General features: G+C 39.9%; 7 protein-coding genes across 7 annotated transcripts; 2 read left to right on the forward strand and 5 right to left on the reverse strand.

Annotated features, from left to right (window-relative positions):
• Positions 1-2,790: 2,790 nt before the first annotated feature.
• Positions 2,791-3,633, reverse strand: GCK72_004469 (uncharacterized protein; the record flags this gene model as incomplete). Its single annotated transcript, XM_003101031.2, has 5 exons — positions 2,791-2,962; positions 3,010-3,119; positions 3,164-3,297; positions 3,341-3,452; positions 3,496-3,633. 5 exons carry the CDS (start codon positions 3,631-3,633, stop codon positions 2,791-2,793), a joined length of 666 nt encoding a protein of 221 aa, XP_003101079.2.
• A 596-nt stretch (positions 3,634-4,229) lies between these two features.
• GCK72_004470 (uncharacterized protein) lies at positions 4,230-5,040 on the reverse strand (the record flags this gene model as incomplete). Its single annotated transcript, XM_053724696.1, has 4 exons — positions 4,230-4,395; positions 4,446-4,552; positions 4,598-4,858; positions 4,903-5,040. 4 exons carry the CDS (start codon positions 5,038-5,040, stop codon positions 4,230-4,232), a joined length of 672 nt encoding a protein of 223 aa, XP_053588890.1.
• Positions 5,041-5,696: 656 nt separating this feature from the next.
• On the reverse strand, positions 5,697-6,534 carry GCK72_004471 (uncharacterized protein; the record flags this gene model as incomplete). Its single annotated transcript, XM_003101020.2, has 4 exons — positions 5,697-5,874; positions 5,940-6,046; positions 6,092-6,352; positions 6,397-6,534. The coding sequence occupies 4 exons, from the start codon at positions 6,532-6,534 to the stop codon at positions 5,697-5,699; spliced, it is 684 nt and encodes a 227-aa protein (XP_003101068.2).
• A 107-nt stretch (positions 6,535-6,641) lies between these two features.
• On the reverse strand, positions 6,642-8,126 carry GCK72_004472 (uncharacterized protein; the record flags this gene model as incomplete). Its single annotated transcript, XM_003100973.2, has 5 exons — positions 6,642-6,779; positions 7,366-7,468; positions 7,528-7,634; positions 7,680-7,940; positions 7,989-8,126. The coding sequence occupies 5 exons, from the start codon at positions 8,124-8,126 to the stop codon at positions 6,642-6,644; spliced, it is 747 nt and encodes a 248-aa protein (XP_003101021.2).
• Positions 8,127-9,074: 948 nt separating this feature from the next.
• On the forward strand, positions 9,075-9,864 carry GCK72_004473 (uncharacterized protein; the record flags this gene model as incomplete). The annotated part of the gene is made up of 4 exons (XM_003101026.2): positions 9,075-9,218; positions 9,263-9,374; positions 9,431-9,677; positions 9,723-9,864. 4 exons carry the CDS (start codon positions 9,075-9,077, stop codon positions 9,862-9,864), a joined length of 645 nt encoding a protein of 214 aa, XP_003101074.2.
• A 489-nt stretch (positions 9,865-10,353) lies between these two features.
• GCK72_004474 (uncharacterized protein) lies at positions 10,354-12,099 on the reverse strand (the record flags this gene model as incomplete). The annotated part of the gene is made up of 5 exons (XM_003101010.2): positions 10,354-10,510; positions 10,579-10,685; positions 10,734-10,852; positions 11,306-11,417; positions 11,941-12,099. The coding sequence occupies 5 exons, from the start codon at positions 12,097-12,099 to the stop codon at positions 10,354-10,356; spliced, it is 654 nt and encodes a 217-aa protein (XP_003101058.2).
• Positions 12,100-16,044: 3,945 nt separating this feature from the next.
• On the forward strand, positions 16,045-19,986 carry GCK72_004475 (uncharacterized protein; the record flags this gene model as incomplete). The annotated part of the gene is made up of 7 exons (XM_053724697.1): positions 16,045-16,104; positions 16,160-16,358; positions 16,418-16,610; positions 17,681-17,984; positions 18,439-18,524; positions 18,611-18,664; positions 19,311-19,986. The coding sequence occupies 7 exons, from the start codon at positions 16,045-16,047 to the stop codon at positions 19,984-19,986; spliced, it is 1,572 nt and encodes a 523-aa protein (XP_053588891.1).
• Between the last annotated feature and the right edge of the window lie 505 nt (positions 19,987-20,491).

Raw genomic sequence — 20,491 nt, forward strand, 5'->3', positions numbered from 1 at the left:
TCATTTTTGTAGTTAATCACTTTTTTATACGGACCCTCCTTAAAAAGTTACAGTCATTCTGAGACAGGGAGAGCCCATTCACCGGGAGAGGGATTTACCTCTGGCTACCCACCGCTCTGCGCTCTGTATCTCTCTAGGGACCGCCCGTACAAAAAAGTGGTCAACTACAAAAATAGAGATCTTGACATGCTCTATAACATAACAAGAAATGAAAACATAAGGATCCTTTTTAGCCAAAAGACAAGAGACGATTCTCTAAAGTTTACTTTTCACGCTTCGACCCATTTTTCCATATTGCTCTTCCACAATGCTATTCATTATACAGTTTATTTAACTTCATATAATTTTCTGCAAAATTTTGAGGGTCCGCCCACTTTTAGGTCCCGCCGCTTTATTTAATTGTTTTTTTCCATTTTCGTCATTTTTTCGCTGCATTTTAATTGTATTTTACCATTTTTAAAATCTGTTTTTGCATTTTCCTAAGTAAGTCATATTTCTCTATATATTTTGAACTTAGTTTCGAGTTTGATTTGTTTGAATTCCGGTTTTTGACATTTCACAGCTTTCCAAACGCAATATCTAAATGTTTTACATATTCATTTGATATTCTTGAAAAGCTGAAATCACGAGGATTCTGAATTTGTTCTCAAATTTGATCGACGATAAAAGTGAACCGAATTACGAAGCGTTGTATATCCGAACATTTTCGACCATTTCAGAATCCTCATGACTCCAACTTTAGATACTCCAACCATTTCTCGTCCCCCTCTTCTATATTTCCAGTTCACAAATCACCGAAATTTCCAACAAATGACCTGAACAAACACCGTACCGACCATGAGGAAGTGAGCACTTTCACACCGAAATGAAAACAACTTGAAAAATTGGATTGGTGTGGTGGTGTTTAGTGTCAATATGTATTCATCGTTCATCTCTTGTATGAGAAATGGACCAAGAGTGTTCTTCCTCTTGTACTTTTCCTCTTCTTCTCACCAGAAAAAGAGAATCCACTTCACTCGAAACCAGTTATTCGTCATCGTTCGTCATTCTTGATTATCTTGAAAAAAGAGATGTACATGTTTGTATTCTTGGAACATCAGTACAGTACATAGTACCTGACTCAAAATGAGATTTGGTGAGAGAGTTTTTCGCGCAGGCCGTGTAGTCCCATCCTTGCAAAGCGGACCAAAACGGGCCGACACGGGCCGGCACTTAACTCGCGTCAAACTCAAAATTATTAGCTGAAAAATATACCAAAATGTAGATCTCGACGAGTTCTATGTCCGTGACCTACTACGGGCAGGATTCGTATTTGTTAATGTGTCGCGGGCCGGGCTAGAATGGTTTTTTCGGCTATTTTCGCGTTTTCGGCACTTTTTCCCGGCCCGCGGTGAATTATCGAATAGCCATCCGGCCCGTAGTAGGTCACGGACATAGAACTTGTTGAGATCTATATTTTGGTATATTTTTCTGCTCATAATATTGAGTTGGACGCGAGTTACGCGCCGGCCCGTGTCGGCCCATTTCGGCCCGGTTTGCAAGTATGTGTAGTCCTCTCGGACAAGATTTTCGCTTAATTACTGGTTTCCTCACTTTTGCCAACATTTATATTTAAAAAAATAGGCTAATGAATGTAAAATTTGTTGGAAAAAAGTGAGAAAACGAGTAATTGAAGTAAAAATCTTGTTCGAGAGGACTACACGACCGCGCGGATAAATTTCTCTATCAAACCTGTAAGGGCGATATTTAGCATATTCGTCAATAATAAAAGTTTTAAAAAAGAATTTTCTGAAATATCGGAATCTGCAATAAAAATACGACGTCACTCCTCCTTTAAAGCAAAACTCAAAAATCTGGAAATTTCTAATCTCCCCCTTTCCACTTTTTACTCATTCCATTATTCTTTGAAACATGTTCCTCTAGTTTTTTCGTAAAAAAGTACCAATCTGTGTAAATACATACCTCATACCCCACATACTCACCTACAAAAACCTTCCAACCATAAAAAGTTAATCGCCTCCCTCTCTTTGTGGCGAAAAAGTGACGAAAAAATCCAGTATCTCCCCCGATTCAAATCATGAGCGTATTACCCGATCATGGTCATGTTGTATATATTTTTGTGGGGAATTTTTTTGTTTGGAGTAAGGGGTGAGGGATGTACTTCTGACTGCGTATATACAAGTCTCGAATTAAGAGGGGTGGGGGATCGGAATCCAGTTTTTATGTAACAACACATGTTTTCGAGAGTAGTCATGGGTGATATTGTTCTATATACTGCTTCTGACGGTTTTTTCTTTTCACCAATTTTTTTTTTAATTTGAAAAAAATTGCCTGTTTTGTCCGTTCCTCAAAAATAGTTTTTTTGTTTGTCTGTCGTAAAACAATCTGTGTGTCTGTTTGCCCGGATGTCTTTTCACGCTAAAATCGTCTTTTTTTGTCCGTCCTCTTGTTCGTTTGTCCAAACTCTCCTATTTCATGGTTCTATCAATCTGTGTGTATGTTTGTCCCGATGTCCATTACTCATCATTTTGCCTCTCTACCAATTTTCATGATTTCTGCCTGTCTCTATGACTATTCATTCTGATGTCCTCAATTTCAAATTTCATGTTTGTCAGTCTGTATGTATGTATATCCGGATGCAATACTTTTAACATTTCTTACTGACAAAACTTGCTTATCGTAAATCATACGCAACGCAACCGCAACGCAGTTACCCCCTTAAATTGATGAGAATGTTCTCAAGGTTTTCAAAAAATGAACAAAGTTTATTACACCAAAAGCTATAAATTATCACTCCGGATGCCTTCCGCAAACAACTGAATCAACCAATGACTCAGGCCCAACGCTATTCTTCGAATGTGCCTTCCCTCCACACCACTCTAGATTCGCAAACGAAAGAGCTTTCTCATTCCCATGCAAGTGTGTCTGCGTCAATACCATACATCCGTATAAAAAGATCAATCTGAAATCAAGTTGAATGAATTTACAGTAACTTAATAAGGAACTTACTTCGGTGACGATTCGGCGACAGACATTTCTCCACCACCACTAGGAACCCTATTTCCAAATTTGGTAAGTATGTAGGAGGGGTCTGTGTTTATGTCGTCAAACATGAAAAGCTAAAGTCAGGGGTTACTGTAATCATATCTATTGTTTGTCTTACGTTTTTCTTTATGTTGCATTCTCCTTCCACTGTATTGGTATCAAACCATTTATGCAAGTATCTGGCTTTGCATCTGGAAGAAAGCTCTCCATCGATGGCATGTGGCGCCGAGTAGTTGTTCTTACGAACGAATTCTAAAAATTTATGTTTTCATCCGATCGAGGAATCTCCAATTACCGCCAATAGCTTCATACTCCGCTCTATTCTCTGGGATAGTCAACATGGCATGGTTTGCAATGCATACACTTCTAGCATAGTCTCGATTACCGGTGTTGGAGTAGGAAAACACCTGAGATTCCGTTTTACTATCTAACTACTATACAGTAACTCACTTTAACGCACCAATCCTTTGTATGGTTATTCTTTGCAGTGGGTGTCCGTTTGAAGTGTAAGAAGCCATCTGGACATTTTGGGTCTTTTGTGAAGACTGCGACAGGCAGAGTCAGGAATAGTAGAAGAAGCGCTACCATATTTTGGGTGATACTGAATAGGTTGGAGGGCACGAGCGGGGTTTTATACGGAGAAAGTTATAGTTCCGTCGCGTTGTCACCTCGTGTTACTTGGAACTTTATAGTTTCATTTTTCCGGTAGATGCAGCCATATAACTGTTATTCAAAGAATTTTGCAGAGAGACGGAGTTTCTGACGCGTTGAAGTTGCGTTTCGTATTCTTGTTGCGATATATGTTCTGAAAATTTCTCGCGTTACCATAAAGGACAGTATGGAGCATCTATGTTAAAAACTGCTTCCGATGGATGTTATCATTAAAACGTGAAATCGACGGTTGGAACAGAAGCGAATCCAACAGTAATTTTTTGACTCTGTATGGAATCTTCTCGGTCTTATATAAGTTCCCCGCTAGAGGTATATATACTTGGTACTTCGATAGGGTACTGAACAGGTTGAATGGCTTATATATCAGAATGTCTTGAGGGACTTCCTGTAATTCATAGCTGCTGTCCGTATTTCTAATACCTGCTCGTTGAAACAATTAGAATACTTTTTAACCAATGATAATTTAGCAACATTATTTATCATCAAATGTTCGAGAAATGTATTTAAAATTATCACAACGGACGTCTTCCACACAGAACTGAGTTGATAAATTTGCTCTTGTCTGATTCATCTGCCCCTGCGCCCATGCACCACGACACATCAGCGAATTTAATAGCAGTCCTATTTCCAGTGTCCGTTGTGGAAATCATTTTCATACACTCGTCCACCCAAAACAATCTGAAACTTGGATCATTCTGTTTAGTTTCTGAAAATGAGAAAAAACTGACTGTGGATCCGAATTGTGTTGAAAATACCCCTGTCCATTAGGTATACTGTTTGCGAATTGGCTCAGAGCAAAAGTGGTGTCAGTGTTGGCGTCGTCGAATGAGAAAAGCTGAAAGTTTAATACAGGCTTACTGTACTCACTTCCATATTTTACCTTCTTCTTAATATTGCAATCGCCTGGCCATGCTGTGGTATTGATTTTCAACCTGAGAAGTTGATGTCTGAAGATTTTCAGCTTGCATCTCTGAGACATTTGTCCATCGATGGCATGAGGCTCCGAGATGTTGGCTTTTCTAATATATGCTGAAATCGCTTCATACTCCTCTCGATTCTCTGGGATTGTCAATGTAGCGTTATCGTCCAGACAGACACTTCTAGCATTATCACGGTTTCCCACATTCTCGTAGACACTCACCTGAAACATTATATTAGTGTTATTCTCAGATTGAATTGCCTTACTTTCATACACCAATCCTTTGTATGGTTATTCTTTGCAGTGGGTGTCCGTTTGAAATGTAAGAAGCCATCTGGACATTTCACGTCTTTTGTGAAAACTGCGACAGGGATAGTCAGGAATAGTAGAAGAAGCGCTACCATTTTCAGGCGATGCTGAATAGGTCGGAGCACGGGATTTTATAGGAAACGGAAGGTACCGTACTATTTTTATAGCTCCGTCGTCGTGTTGTCATGTTTTGCGGAAATGTTTATAGCTTATAGTTTCCGGTGGGGGCTATCATTAAAATGTCACATCGACGGTTGCAGCAAAAGCGAATTTTTTTTGAAGCAAAGCGTGAGTAACTTTAAACAGTTTTAAACGGCATGGTGCAGAAAGTGCGGACATCTGAACGCTATAAGTTAGTGCAACTAAATTCTGTTCGACTACTTATATTTCTCATTAGAATATTGCACTAAGCGTAAAAAACTACTGTCTTCTGGCTGGACGAGCTCTGAAGTTGCTCGATGGCGGCATGTGGGTCAAAGTGGCGCGCAGAAAAAGAAGGAGCTGAAAAATGACATCATCGACCAGTCTAGGGTAAATTGACCTTGAGCAAGAGCAAATATGAAAGAGTCCGGCTTGAAGAAACAGGCTTGAACATAGAAAGGCGGACCCAGCTCGGAAATTCTGAGAAATAGAATCCATATTGGAAAATAAATTATCAATGATAGCTGGAACAATTAACTAGTTGTTAACCAATTATAATTAAGCAACATAATTTATTCATCAAATGTTCGAAGAAATGTATTTAAAATTATCACAACGGACGTCTTCCACACAGAACTGAATTGATAATTCTATATTTGAATCGCCAGTCTGACTTATCCGTTCCATCCACTCCCATACACCACGACAAATCAACAAATGGCAAACCAGTCCTATTTCCAGTGTAATGCGTCTGACTCATTTTCAAACACTCGTCCACCCAAAACAACCTGAGAAAATTTTAAATTTGAGTATTACCTAATCACAGTTTCTAACAATAAGAAAAACAACTGACTTTGGATCCCTATCGTGTTGCGTAGCTCCTTGTCCATTAGGTATACTCCATTCGAATTGGGTCAGGGCAAAAGTTGTGTCAGTGTTGACGTCGTCGAATGTGAAAAGCTAAAAATTTCCTACTGTCTTACTGTAGCCACTAGCATTTCTTACATTCTTCTTAATATTACAATCACCTGTCCATCTCGTGGTATTGATTTCTAATCTGAGACGTTGATGTCTGAACATTTTCAGCTTACATCTCTGTGAAATTTGTCCATCGATGGCATGTGGCTCCGAAATGTTGGCTTTTCTGATGAATGCGGAAATCGCTTCATACTCTTCTCGATTCTCCGGGATTGTCAATGTAGCGTTATCGTCCAGACAGACACTTCTAGCATTATCTCGGTTTCCCACATTCTCGTAGACACTCACCTGAAATATTATAATACTAATTTTCTCAGATTGAATTGCTTTACTTTCATGCACCAGTTCTTGGTATGGTTATTCTTTGCAGTGGGTGTCCGTTTGAAATGTAAGAATCCATCCGGACATTTCACGTCTTTTGTGAAAACTGCCACAGGCAGAGTCAGGAACAGCAGAAGAAGCGCTACCATTTTCAGGCGATGCTGAAAAGGTCGGAGCGCGGGGTTTTATAGGAAAAGAAAGGTACCGTACTATTTTTATAGCTTTGTCGTCGTGTTGCCATGTTTTGCGGAGATGTTTATAGCTTATAGTTTCCGGTGGGTGCTATCATTAAAATGTCACATCGACGGTTGCAGCAGAAGCGGAGTTCTGTTGTTGTTTCAAGTGATGCGATCGCAAGGCGTGTTCCACCAGTAGCGTTTTTACTTCGTAGGTCCTGTTGAAAACAATTTGAATTTAAATTTGAAGGTAAGCAGATAGTGTGGACCGACATCTGATTGGATGGGCGGTGCATATGTATAAAAGTTTGAGAAACATTTTGAAGTCAGCCAACTCCAATAAAACGCTATAAGTTAGTGCAACTAAATTCTGTTCGACTACTTATATTTCTCATTAGAATATTGCACTAAGCGTAAAAAACTACTGTCTTCTGGCTGGACGAGCTCTGAAGTTGCTCGATGGCGGCATGTGGGTCAAAGTGGCGCGCAGAAAAAGAAGGAGCTGAAAAATGACATCATCGACCAGCCTAGGGTAAATTGACCTTGAGCAAGAGCAAATATGAAAGAGTCCGGCTTGAAGAAACAGGCTTGAACATAGAAATGCGGGCCCAGCTCGGAAATTCTGAGAAATGGATTCCATATTGGAAAATAAATTAGCGTTGATCGTGGGAAAAATGAACTAATTGATAATTTGGCAAATTCATTTATTCATCAAACATTCAGAATATCTTTTTAAAATGATCACAACGGATGTCTTCCACACAGAACTGAGTTGATAAATTTGCTCTTGTCTGATTCATCTACCTTTGCTCCCATGCACCCCGACAAATCAACAAATGGCATACCAGTCCTATCTCCAGTGTACTTTGTCCCAGTCATTTTCATACACTCGTCCATCCAAAACAACCTGGAAACTGTGAAATTTGAGTATTATCTAAGAACACCAACAATAAGTAAAAAACTGACTCTGGATCCTTATTGTTTCGGGAAGATCCATGTCCATTAGGGATATGCCATACGAATTGGGTCAGGGCAAAAGTGGTGTCAGTGTTGACGTCGTCAAAGGAGAAAAGCTAGAAAGTTCATACTGTCTTACTGTAGCCACTAGCATTTCTTACATTCTTCTTAATATTGCAATCACCTGGCCATGCTGTGGTATTGATTTTCAACCAGAGACGTTCATGCCTAAAGATTTTCAGCTTGCATCTCTGTGAAATTTGCCCATCGATGGCATGTGGCGCCGAAATGTTGGCTTTTCTGATGAATGCAGAAATTGCTTCATACTCCTCTCGATTTTCTGGGATTGTCAATGTAGCGTTGTCGGCCAAGCAGACACTTCTAGCATTATCTCGGTTTCCCACATTCTCATAGACACTCACCTGAAATACATATTATTATAGTGTTATTTTCAGATTGAATTGCCTTACTTTCATGCACCAGTTCTTTGTATGGTTATTCTTTGCAGTGGGTGTCCGTTTGAAGTGTAAGAAGCCATCTGGACATTTCACGTCTTTTGTGAAAACTGCGACAGGCAGAGTCAGGAATAGTAGAAGAAGCGCTACCATATTTCGGGTGCTGAATTCGTCGGGAGCGGGGTGCTTTATAGGAAACGGAAGGTACCGTACTATTTTTATAGCTCCGTCGTCGTGTTGTCATGTTTTGCGGAGATGTTTATAGCTTATAGTTTCCGGTGGGTGCTATCATCAAAACTTTATTTATTGAAGGCTTGCAAAAATATCGGAACTTTTTTGAGGCGTCGCGGTTGCGACTCGTTTCCGTGGGGTTCGAAATCTGTGTAGCTCTTAGATGCGAAGCGGTTGCATGTTTTGAAAACGTCTCAACAGAACGCATTACCATTAAGGACAGTGTGATTGATCTGGAAGTCGGGAGTTGGAAGTCAGAAGTAGGAATTGCATGAAACTCTGGTAGGGGAGCATCTATGTTAGAAACTTTTCAAAAAGAGAGAGAGATATCACTTGTTAAATGGATATGGACATTTTAGCTGGGGTCTGCTAGCTGTGTCCAATTATGTTATACTGGTTATATGATGCTCAAAACTTGCATATATAACCGAGTCTTACCAAGGTGCAAGGCTGTCGAAAAAGCCGTGAGGAAATTTTATATTGGAGATCCCAGCAATGGAAAATGCTTGCTTCTTCAGGCGGCCTTGTGGAAAACAAGAAGATTAGTGGATGAATTCAACCCGATTTGTTAAACAACGGCCGTGGTGGTCTAGAAACCCGCGGCCCGCGGCCGGCCACACGACAGCAAGATCACAGAGAACGCAATGCAATTGAATGATTTAATGTTTGTCTTAAAACAATTACCTTCTTAAAGCATATGAGTACATTCCAAAAGGATCGTGCTGCTCTACAGTCTTGCTGCACCGGAATCAACACTCTCCGCAAAAACTTTATTGTTTTCCCGGAAACTTTTTTACCACCTATACTTTAATAACCTTCCGGTTGCTATAAAAACCAATCGCTTTCTCTTGTAACATAGAAACCAGCAAAATGTTACTCCCTATTCTCCTAGTTCTATCATTGACAATCAACTCTGCCTTTTCACTGAACAAGAAATGTCCTGGCAAGGAAATGCTTCATTTCAAACGGACCCCCACCGCGAAAAACAACTATACTAGTGACTGGTGTGTATTTGTAAGTCATCGACTGAGGATAATTAGAGTTTGTTTCATTTTAAGACTATTGCTTTCCCAAAAATGGATAATCGCGACAATGCTCGTTCGGTGTGCGGGTTTTTCGGTGCTTCGTTGACAATTCCAGAGAATCAACAGGAGTTTGACGCAATTAAAAGTTAGTTTTGCCATTCCAAGTCGGCCGAAACATCAGTTACATGATTCATACTACAGAAGCATTGAAAATATATGAGAACATTACCGAAGGCCACATCATTGACGGAGAAATCTCACCGCACTGCAAAGCGAAATATGCCAGAGAAAAGCACTTATTCATGAAGAACAAAAAGGACTGTGACATACTTGGAAACGCATTTATTTTTGATGACGTCAACACTGACCCAACCTTCATAGTCAAACAGTACCCCTCCCTTTCACCAACAGAATATACAGAAGAAAAGATTGAAGGATTCAAGGAAATGTAAGAAACAGGTGGTTATGGGAAAGACCAATTAGATTTATTCAGACCATTGAAAATGTTTGGATCTTGTTTGAGTATTATACAGGAGGATTGGAAGCTCCATTTGTTGTATTGTGATGGAAATCAGAGAAGGCCTAAGGCGAAGACGATCTTCAACAGTGTTGTGTGTGGCATGCCTCCAGAGTGAACATTTTAGTGAAAATGAAGATTACTGTTGTTTTTTTTTGGATTCCAGTTGTTAATCAGTTTTGACATGCGCGGTACCGATTCGGGTTTACAATGTCACATAAAATGGGGGCACGGCTCGACGCGCCACGTGTCTTCAAGCAGAAGTCACTCACATGCGTCGCGTGCACTGTATATCGTTGGCTGCGTCGCGTGTTCCGATGCTTCTTTTGGTCTTGATCTACGCTAGAACTATGAATCCAAATATCGGTTCAGTCAAAAGGGATGTAGCCCGAAATTGTAGTAAAACTCTAAGATCTGGTCGTCACCTGAAATGTTCCTGAACTATGCTCTAATATAAAGGTAATCTGTCTGTAAAGAGATCCGTGCGTCCGGATGTCCGCAGACCATTTTCTCTGAACATTCTGTCTGTCCTCTTTATGTATGTAACTATGTCTGCACAACTAGATGTAAAAATATCTAATAATTTTTATTAATTTCTACAAAAAATTCAAACTGGCGGGCATCCACAAAGTACTCCAAAGAATGGCACCTCACCGACTTGCTTGTCTGGCTCCTCTCCGCACAAAAAGTCTTTCAAGTTTCCCTTTGTCTCCAATGCCAACAAGTTATGAAGTGACAAGCATTCAGCAATGGTGAAGATTTCTCTGGAATGTTCAACGAATGGCCTAGAAATTTTAGAATTGGGAAACTAGTCCCCTCCCTGCTCACTTACGTATCATCCCCCTTCTCCTTATACTTGTCGGAAGCGGTCGGTGGCTCGCCAGTCCACTTTGTGAAGATGAACGCCGGATCGGTGTGATCGTCTTCAAGTACGAATAGCTGCAAATACTTGAGACACATGAAACATTTAAAGTGAATAATAGAAACCTCCTTCTCCTTGGCACACAGCCCTCCAAACTTTCTCATCCGCCAGTCGGCAAAAGCGCGACACTTCGGATTGAACACACCGTCAACGGCGACTCGTTTGTTGTTCTTTCGGATTAGGGCTAGAAATAGATTACGGTAGGGGGGCTACGGTAGGATAGACAGTGAGAGAAGGGGTACTGTAGGTGAAAAGGTGCGGTGACTATGCTGGTACTGTAGGTCTAAAGAACTGCAAATGGGATTACTGCAAGTCCGGTAGCTCTGACTGAGGTTTCAGAGGTTACTGTAGCCCTAAGAGTACTGTATCCCTAAGCGTAGCCCTAAGGGTAGCTTTAAGGGTCCTGAATGACTAGTGTGGGTACCGTACCTCTAAAGATGCTAGAAAAAAAAAATCCCTGAAACTAGTCCCCCATTCAGAATCCCACCTTTTTCTATTTCTGAACTACTATTTGTTCAGCTTTTTCCTTTTTCCTTAATATGATAATTTCATTGTGCCACCCCCAATTCTACCCTCTTTCCCTCGAATGGCCTAACTTCCCAAGTTGATGGCCTAGCTTTCCCCCCGTCCCCCTTACCATTCACATCATCTAATTCCTTCTGATTCTCCACTGTCGTAATCACCGCGTCGTAATCCAAGCAAACGGATCGAGCGGTCGGTCGATCGTAGACGTCCTCGTTGTCTACTACCTGCAATATTTTTTTCAAGATGATTGTGTGAAAAATCAAAGTTTTCGTTTATTTTTACCCTTAGATAGACATGAAAAAGCGATTTTTGAGTTTTGTGCATTTTGTCGTAATATATGGTGCATCAACAAAGCATTGCACAGTTTCTGAACTACAATAAGCCAGTATATCCCAAACTTGTTCCTGGAGTAGTTTTCAACGTTTAATTTGAAAATTATTATGAAAAGTCCCAAAAAAACTAAATTCTTAGGAAAATACAGCTTTGCCCCGAATGATGTTGCATTGGTATTATGCTTGCGGAGTTTCAGAACTACAGTAATCCGGAAAATCCAAAAATAAACAAAAATTGAACCAGATTTGGTGCATTTTAGTCCTGAATTCAAATATCCTAACCATATTCTCTCGGAACTCTGTTTTTGGGTTTCCGTAAACTGGAGCACATTATGGTGCATCGACAACAAATTTTAACGCTAATTTCGAATTTCTAATCAATCTCCCAATAAATTCCCATCTCATGCTTCCTTACCTGCATACACCAGTACTTGGTATTCTTATTCCTGTCCGTCGGCACTCTCTCATACAATTTGAACCCTTTCGGACATTTCACAACTTTCTCCGTGGCGTTAGACGCGGCAAGAATAGAAGGGAGAAACGAGACGAGAATTATTATTACAATATGTTTCATCTTCTTCTTCTGATTTGACCTCTCAAAAAAAACAAGAATGAATGAGACAAGAAGAGAAAGGGGTCGCCTATTTAAGAAGGGTGTAGTCTTTAGTCTTTTCATCAAAAAAATGGGCGGTCAAGGTAGACACGTTGTCTCAAGGTTTCTTTCGATTTGAATGACACATAGATTTAATACGAATTCCGTAAATAAGACTAGACTATTGGGGGGTCGTCGGGTTGATATGGTCAGAATGCAGAAGGAAAGCGTAGTTTTTAGTGAAATAGGAAATGTGCAGAGGAAATTTTTTGGGGGTTTGTAATGAAACCTAAAATTCAAAATCTCTGATTAGTATAAAATATTCAAGAGTACATAATAATCTTGTAATTGGAGAAGATCAAAAGCTCTGCATATCTGAAAAGAGACGCGAACCGTATTAAAGCGATTTGTTCGGCTGCGAGACCATTTTGAACTAGATACTCCTCTAACACGTACAGTACCGCTCAAAAGTATATTAAGTTTTGCCTTTTTCAGTTGAAAACGCCAAACTTTGAGATTGTGTCATGGTAATACTTATTGTCCCATCAAGTAGATTTTTAATGGATCATACAGATCAAAAGTAGAGCTCCTTTTTTGTAGTTGACAACTTTTTTGTACGGACACTCCCTAGCAAGTTACATATCGACAAAGTAATTTCTCCCTCAAATCGACTCTTTGAAGTGCAAAATAGTGCGATTTTTGAGCTGTCCCCTTAAAATGATCATAACTCTCTAGGTAGTGTCCGTATAAAAAAGTTGTCAACTACAAAAATGGAGCTCTACTTTTGATCTATAAAATCCATTAAAATCTACTTGATGGGACAATAAGTATTACCATGACACACTCTCAAAGTCGGACCTTTTCAACTGAAAAAAAACCAAAACTTAATATACTTTTGAGCGGTACTGTACGTGTTCTAATAACCAGATTATCGGAGTCTGTCCTTGGAATTCAAAACTTTTTCAAAAAAGAATTAGAGCTCTGATTTCGAAAACGCTCCCGTTTTTTTCTCTCAGTTTCTGACAAAGATGAAATTGATTTTACCGCTAGCTAGTCCGCATGGCTCAACTTTTGAAAGTTCTACAGCTCGTCGTAAGATGAGATTAGCCGACTCTGTTTGCACAGTGCCCAGAGCTACAGTAACCAATTCTGTAATTAATAAATTGCAAAAAATCCAGAAAGAAAAGTTCAAGGTATGGATCCACGCTAAAGCTTCACTTTTGCAGTTGACTACTTTTTTGTAGAAGACCTTCCTGGAAAGTTCCAGTTCATCGAGTTCCCATATAGTATTACACTAAAATAGGTCAATTCAAAAGGACTCACTAGAGTAGGTGTATACAAGAAACTTTACTTGTACGGAAACACAAACTCGGTTTTCCATCTTCCAGAATTCTCTACAAGAGGTACAGTAACCCAGAGCATAAAAAACAAGCCAAAATCATTTGATTTGCTAGTTTCAGAATATGCTATCGATCTGAAAACAATGCAATTTTTCATCTTTACAATTTCCCCTTTTTTCAGGATAATTCCCTAAATAATGCTCTAAAACTATTGGTCTTATTGTTAGACCAAGCTTCAAAAGTCCATCCCGACAAAAAATCACCATTATTATTGTTTTGTTTTTTATTCCTCTTCCCCACTATTTTTCGGACACAAACAGCCCACTGTTCCAATTCTCTCTTCTTCTCAAATGTCCTGAAAGCCTCCGAGAAAAAAAATACCGCTTGATTCTTGGAGACCGCCGACGTTCCGGTACGGTTGGCAGGTGCGCAGCGGAGGGACCGGTCTCTCGGGGGGATGTTTGCATACGGAGGGAGAGAAGGGGGGCGCCAATGCGGTGGCACATATTACATATCACCTTTTCCTCTTCTTGCCAATCCGGGAGAAGAAGAAGACGACTATTTCTGGTGTTTGGTGTATTTTTTATAGTGTTTAGGTGGAAGGGAAGCCCCGCCCCGTTTTTCATGGAATAGTGCAGAGCGTCCTATTCACCATAATTCGACTTGATCGTTTTATGAGTGCGTCTCTTGTTTTGAGGTTGCAACTGCGCTCTAATGATAATTATGAGTTGTGAATGCTGTGTAGACTTCTATGGCTCCTTTTAGTCATTTATTGTATTAACCCAATTTTTTACCCATATCTGAAAAATTACAAGTAATTTTTGAATTTTGTGCAATTTTTCGTAAGATATAGTGCATCGATAAATTTTAGGGTACAGTACCCGGTTAAACGTGACAGTCAACTTATTTTTTTCTATAATTGTAATTTTTACCCATTTAAAGGTTATTTAAGCGGGTTTTTCGAAATTCCTGCCGTCTGAAGTGAAATATGGTGTACTTTGGACTAAAAAATATCATTTTTACGTTGCAGAGATTCGTTTCACGGTCTTAGACATTATTTTTTGGTCCTGGAATAAAAACTTGTGTTCTTCGCTTGTTTTTCTGCCTACCAACAGGGATTTTTAAAAAAATTTCTGCATTTTGTCGTCAAATATGGTGCATTATTCGTTTTTTGACAGCGAACATTCACAGTAGCAAGATTTTGCAAGTCTGAAACACTTCACATTGTCTTTTTCACATAAAATTACGTCTGCCAACACATTTTATACCAGTTTTTCTAGAATTCTGGATTTTATCGTCAATTATGGTGCATCGACTGTGTTAAAAACTCAAAAATGCGTATTATCCCATTTTTTAGCGCCTGAAACTTTGAAAATTGTATTCTAATCCATTTTCTAAAAAAATTTGAAAAATTGTGCAAACTTTGGTCAAATATGGTGCATCGATGTTTTCCTCAAGTTTTCAAATCTACAGTAATCATCTAGAAACTTTTTTTTTCACGCTGAATCCAAATTTGCTGTCAATTTTCAATGATTTCTCTGATCTCATCCACTTTTTGCTCTCCACCCCTCCTCAATATTTACCTACGCGTTTCTTGATGTTTGTATGATACCCTGGTGGCAAGACAAGCCCTGATCTACAAACAATCAGAAAATTTCTCACGTAAAAGACACGTCACCCAACCCATCCAAACCAGTGCCACGTCATAAGTGACAGGTAATCCAGTATGTGTCCACTGGGCGTCTTCCTCTAAGATCTCCTCCTACCAAAAATTATTTTCCATTCAACACACTCCACTCTGCTTAGGCATCCCAATTGTTTGTTTTGACGACTTTTTTGCTTATTCCTCCTGTTAGTCTTCAATTCTTCAGGTGTTCTCTTTCCACTCGAGACCACTTTTCCGTCTTAAGGATTTGGTGGAAAATGGGGAATGAGAAATGGTAGTGTACGTTCTGAATCGTAGTCAAAACATTTGCCTTGTTCGCGAGCAAAATTCGAAAATTTTTGAATTTTGAATTTGGAACTTTGGCGCCAAAATGCGGGCCTTCACAACTATGGGAATGATGATAGTAACTAAGAAATATAGTTGGGACAGTGTTTGAAAAAAATTACTAGGAGCTCGAAATTTTTTGAAGTCAGAATTTTTTTTGTCAAACTTTTCGAAAATGTTTTCTGTAGAAATAAAAGTGTTAGCGGACTAAAAATTTTAATCTGAAATTAAAATTTAGGCTCCGCCCCTCAAAACCAGAGTATACAATAACTGTTTGTACAGGTCTTTGTACTTGAAAAGTGGGCACCGGTCATTTCAGTTCTGTTTTGGGGCGGAGTTTGAAATTCAAAAAAAAAAGTTAAAGTCCGTAAACACCCTGAGTATAAATTGCAATTTTTCGACAGTAAAAATGAATTGTTTTTGTTGGAAAATTAGTGAAAATAACGGTTGTCGGTTTTCCAACATAACATTGTTTTTAATACCAATCGAACTAAAAACTCAACTTTTGTACAAAATTTCCAAAAGAAAATTCCAAAAAAAAAATCATCAAAAAGTGATTTTCATCGGGTTTCGAACCCCGGTTCTTAGTTTCTCAGTATGGCTCACTACCGCCTGCTACATCCGGCCACAATCCGAATTCCGCATATTTTTCAAATCGTGATCATCCCCCTCCCTCAAATCGGTCAATAATTCCACAATTACTCAATTCCAGGTCCATCAATCACCACGAATGAAGGTGTTCGCATTGGGACTCGACGAGAATCAGAAGGCCGAACAGCGTGCCGACGAGGCGATGAAGGACACGAAGATTCCGATTGATTCGGTCACTTCTGGAGTACCACTTCAGCCGTCGTCGGCGATTGTGTTGGCCAAAGCGCCGAGACGCAAGTTTAGTGGATTCACTTGTGGAAGTGAGTCCTGGCGCGCCTTTGACGCGTTTTGGACACCCCGATAAACTCATATTTTCCAGTCCTGTCTTGGTTCATCGGTGCTTGCTGCCTCGTTCTTCTCTGCTTGGCGATTTCTGAAGTCGCCTATCACCGTCAACGTGATCAGGCGTTCCTTCGTCTGAAATGGGCTGAGCTTCGCCAGAGAATGCTTGGATACGAATTGCTGTCTCAACAACAAGAATTGGATAGGATGGCACTCGAGAAACAATCGCCGTGAGTCATTTTTAAGACTTGAAATTCTTGAAATCGTGATCTACGCACTTTTTGAGCGATTTTTGAGTTTTGTGCAAATTTTCGTAAGATATGGTACATCGGTACCAGGGATGTGCGGAAATAAAATTTTCGGAAATTTCAGAACTCGGAAATTTTTTTTCGGAAATTTCGGAAACGTTTTCTTTTATTTAATTTAATTCCGGAAATCGGAAATTTCCGAAAAAATATTTCGGAAATTTTCCGGCGGAAAAAAGTTCCGAAAAAAGTCGGAAATTTCGGAAATTTCGGAATTTCCGATTTCCGTTCCGCACATCCCTGATCGGTACGGTGTTTGCACAGATTTGGAGTTACAGAAACTTGTCAAGAGGAAGTTTGTTGCGCTGAATCTGAAAATGAGCTTGAAAACGTCGAAAAACTGGTTGTAACTCAAGAAAACTTTAAAAATGCTCTTTTTTTGCGATTTAGATCTGTTTAGTTTAGAAAAAAGACGGTTTACGCTTGATAACCCTATTTAGCCGATTTTCTGTCAGTTTTTTGAGTTTCTGTGCAAAATGTCGTCAAATATAGTGCATCGATGTGGTCTTTGCACAGATTTCGAACTACAGTAATCCAAAATTTGAATTTTCGAGAAAAACGCGTTAGATGTAGCCTATTGCGCTGAATTTGAAATTCAGAATTGTTAAAAATACTGATCAAACCTTTATGTAACGATTTTACCGTAGTTTAAAAAAAGTTATTCGTTTATCTGTAGTTTTTCGTCAAATATGGTGCATCGATATGATGTTCACCGCAGACAAGAGCTACAGTAACCCGAAACTTAAAAATACTGTTTTATTCAGACAGTTTTTTCCAATTTTTGATAGTTCTGCAGTTTGTCGTAAAATATGGTGCAGCGACTGTGTTTTCACAGACTTAAAGCTACAGTAACCCAACTCACTTTAGTTTGTTCTGCAAATTGTCGTAAAATATAGTGCATCCGATTTTCCCAAAGTACTCAGCAACTAGACTGAAGTAGAGTAAACAATCACTACAGTATTTCTGTCCACGATCTCTAATCTTATCTCTTGCAGTGTCGAATCGTTGCCACTTCGCCGAAGTGACGACCCGATAAAACCAAAAATAGTTGATGTCATTCAAAACGACGCCGCCTCCGCATCTTCATCGGAAGAGTCGAAACCCGTCGTCTTCAATCAATACGCAAATGAACAGAACGAGAAGTTCGGATTCCTTCAGGCACTTATGGACAAAATTAGGAAGCATGCACAGAGTATGGGATTGAATGGAGATATGCAGGTGCATGTCGTGGAGGTCAAGCCATTGTTTGGAGGAAGAGGACAGGGCGAGAAGGAGAATGATATTGAGGAAAATGCGTCGGTGGGTCCTTTTTTGGGAATGCTTTAAAAAAAACCTGATTACTGAAAAAAAGTGTTTCCGTTATTAGAATTTTAGAGCCGGTCCCCGATAAGAAATCGTTTGTACAGGTTTCTGTTATCGAAGAATGTGCACCGTACTCTTTAAGGGGCGGAGTCTGAAATTCAAAAAAGTACTCTAAGAATCAATTGTCTTGTTTACAGTAAAAATCAAACTTTTCTGCTGGAAAATTGATGAAAACAACTGTTTTTTCGGGTTTTTCAACGTGAAAATTTTCTCCAAAATCTCACTTTTTCGAAGGACGCCAGAAACCCAAGAAACGTCTGCAAATGACCACAATTTCCTTCTCATAAAATCTTTTGTTGAAATTTGATAATTTTGCTTACCTCTCTTTTCAAACCGAAATTCATAAGTCCATAGAATGTCACCCAATTTCAATATATCCCTTTCACTTCAGTTCGAACAATCCCTTGCCGACGGATTCGGTGAGTACGCCATGCCACATCAAGACTTTGGACCAATCAATGATGCCTATGATAATGAGTAAGTTCAAAACTTCTTTTTTTCGGATGAACTTGATTTAGCCCCCGGGAAAACTTCTCTTTTACACCTCTCTTCTCTATTTTCAGCCGTCTAACCTTCGATCGTCACTCTATGAGACGTCCATTCGGTCCTTTCAACAGGTGAATACTAAACTTTTTCGGGATTTTTTTCTTTGGTTGATGGGGTACTAACAGGTATGGGAAGGCGGGCAGCCTAGAATCCAGCAAATTGAGATTTTAGGCCACGTTGCCATTACTGATTATGCTCCGTCTATTTATGCAGTTTTCCGTGAAAAATGTTCAAAAACGTTTTTAAAGTTTTGTTGAAATCGCTGTGCGGTGTTATTGCAAAAATAGGCGTGGCCTAATTTTTTTTCCAAAACTGGCTCAAGACTGCTCGTGAAAACTCCAGATTTTTGAATTATACGGCAAAACTGCAAAAATGGGCGTCGCTCAGTTTTCTACTCGACAACAAAGTACAAAAAACCTTTAAAACTTTTAAAACTCGTTCACATAGCTAACTGGTTATTCGCGCGGTGTGAATGCACAAATGGGCGTGGCGTGACTTGGAATTTCTAGAAAACTTTAAAACTCTCAAAACTCTTGTGAAACAGTAAATTTGTGAACCGTGCCGCAAAATTGCAAAAGTGGGCGGGGCCTTACGTTTTATATTCGTTTTCGGTTACTAACCATTCAGGGTGCTGGTGGCCTAGAGTCCGACACCTGGAATTCTAGGCCACCACCTCTCCTATGAGACTGCTCTTCATAATCGATGAATCTTTTTCAGATTCGACGGCCCATCCCAAATTTACGACGACTACTCGGAGCAGCAGCCACAAGAGCCAATGATGCAAAACCAATTCCAATGGAACAACGGCTTCCCTCAACCACAATTCGGATTCCAACAACAACCAGCCAACTGGTGGGGACCCGCGAGACAACAATCAATGGAAGTACAAACGAATCAGTGGAACGGGTTCCCACAAGTCCCTGTTCAACAGTTCCAGCAGGCGCCACAGGTGCCCCAGCTTCCACCTCAACAGGCTCCACAGCAGCCATGGTACCAGCCGTATAGTGATAATGTTGGACAACAACAGGATAGCCAACAGAATCAGAATCCATGGCAAGCCCAGAACGACGACTGGATGATTCAGAAGCACGAGCGTCAGAATCAGAACAGTGTCCAAATTCCGTTCCAACCAAATCCAGCTGCCTCCAACGCTGACTTTAACACCCCGATGGATGTAATCTCGGATAACGCCGTCGCCCCGCCCTCTACGGCTATTGCAGCGGACCGTGACGCTGGCCGCGACGCTTCTGAGGAGAACGTGATCTCCCCGGATCAGAGCTTAGAGTCGATTGCCGACGGAAAATTCTTGCCGATTCGTTCCGATGACAAGCCAATCGACGCGGCCGACGCTCACCTCTTCCAGATTGATGATCCATCAAGTTTCAGACGTTAAGCTCCGCCCACCTTCCTTGTAAATTATTGTCGCCCTGTCCGGTTGATAGATGTGTGATGTTCTCCTTAAAAACCTTCCCCTTTTAGTATGCCCCGAGATCTCCGGTTACTGTATTTTGTTCACTTATATACATCACACTACTACTTGCACTCCTACACATCTACACATCTACAATGTTTGTTTTAATAAACTTTTTATCGAAAATTCGTATTATACATAGTGACTTACTTTTTTGTAAGATATGATCTAGGAACCCGAAAATTGCAACACTAGACTATTTGTATAGTGGTTACAAAAATTACTTTCGCGAAAAGTTATTTCCAGACAAAATATACAGATAGAAAATTTGAGAATGTTCATAAATCTGACCTACTACCAAAAATCGCTTTAAAAACCACAATTCCCGTTCTTCTGACTAACAAGGGAAGTCTTTGGAAACGCCGCTTTCAAACGACCTGTAAATTTGGTCATAGGTATTTTCGGCTACGTAGAATCTATTTTTAAA

The sequence above is a fragment of the Caenorhabditis remanei genome, chromosome II (genome assembly GCF_010183535.1).
Source record: "Caenorhabditis remanei strain PX506 chromosome II, whole genome shotgun sequence".
Classification (NCBI taxonomy): domain Eukaryota; kingdom Metazoa; phylum Nematoda; class Chromadorea; order Rhabditida; family Rhabditidae; genus Caenorhabditis; species Caenorhabditis remanei.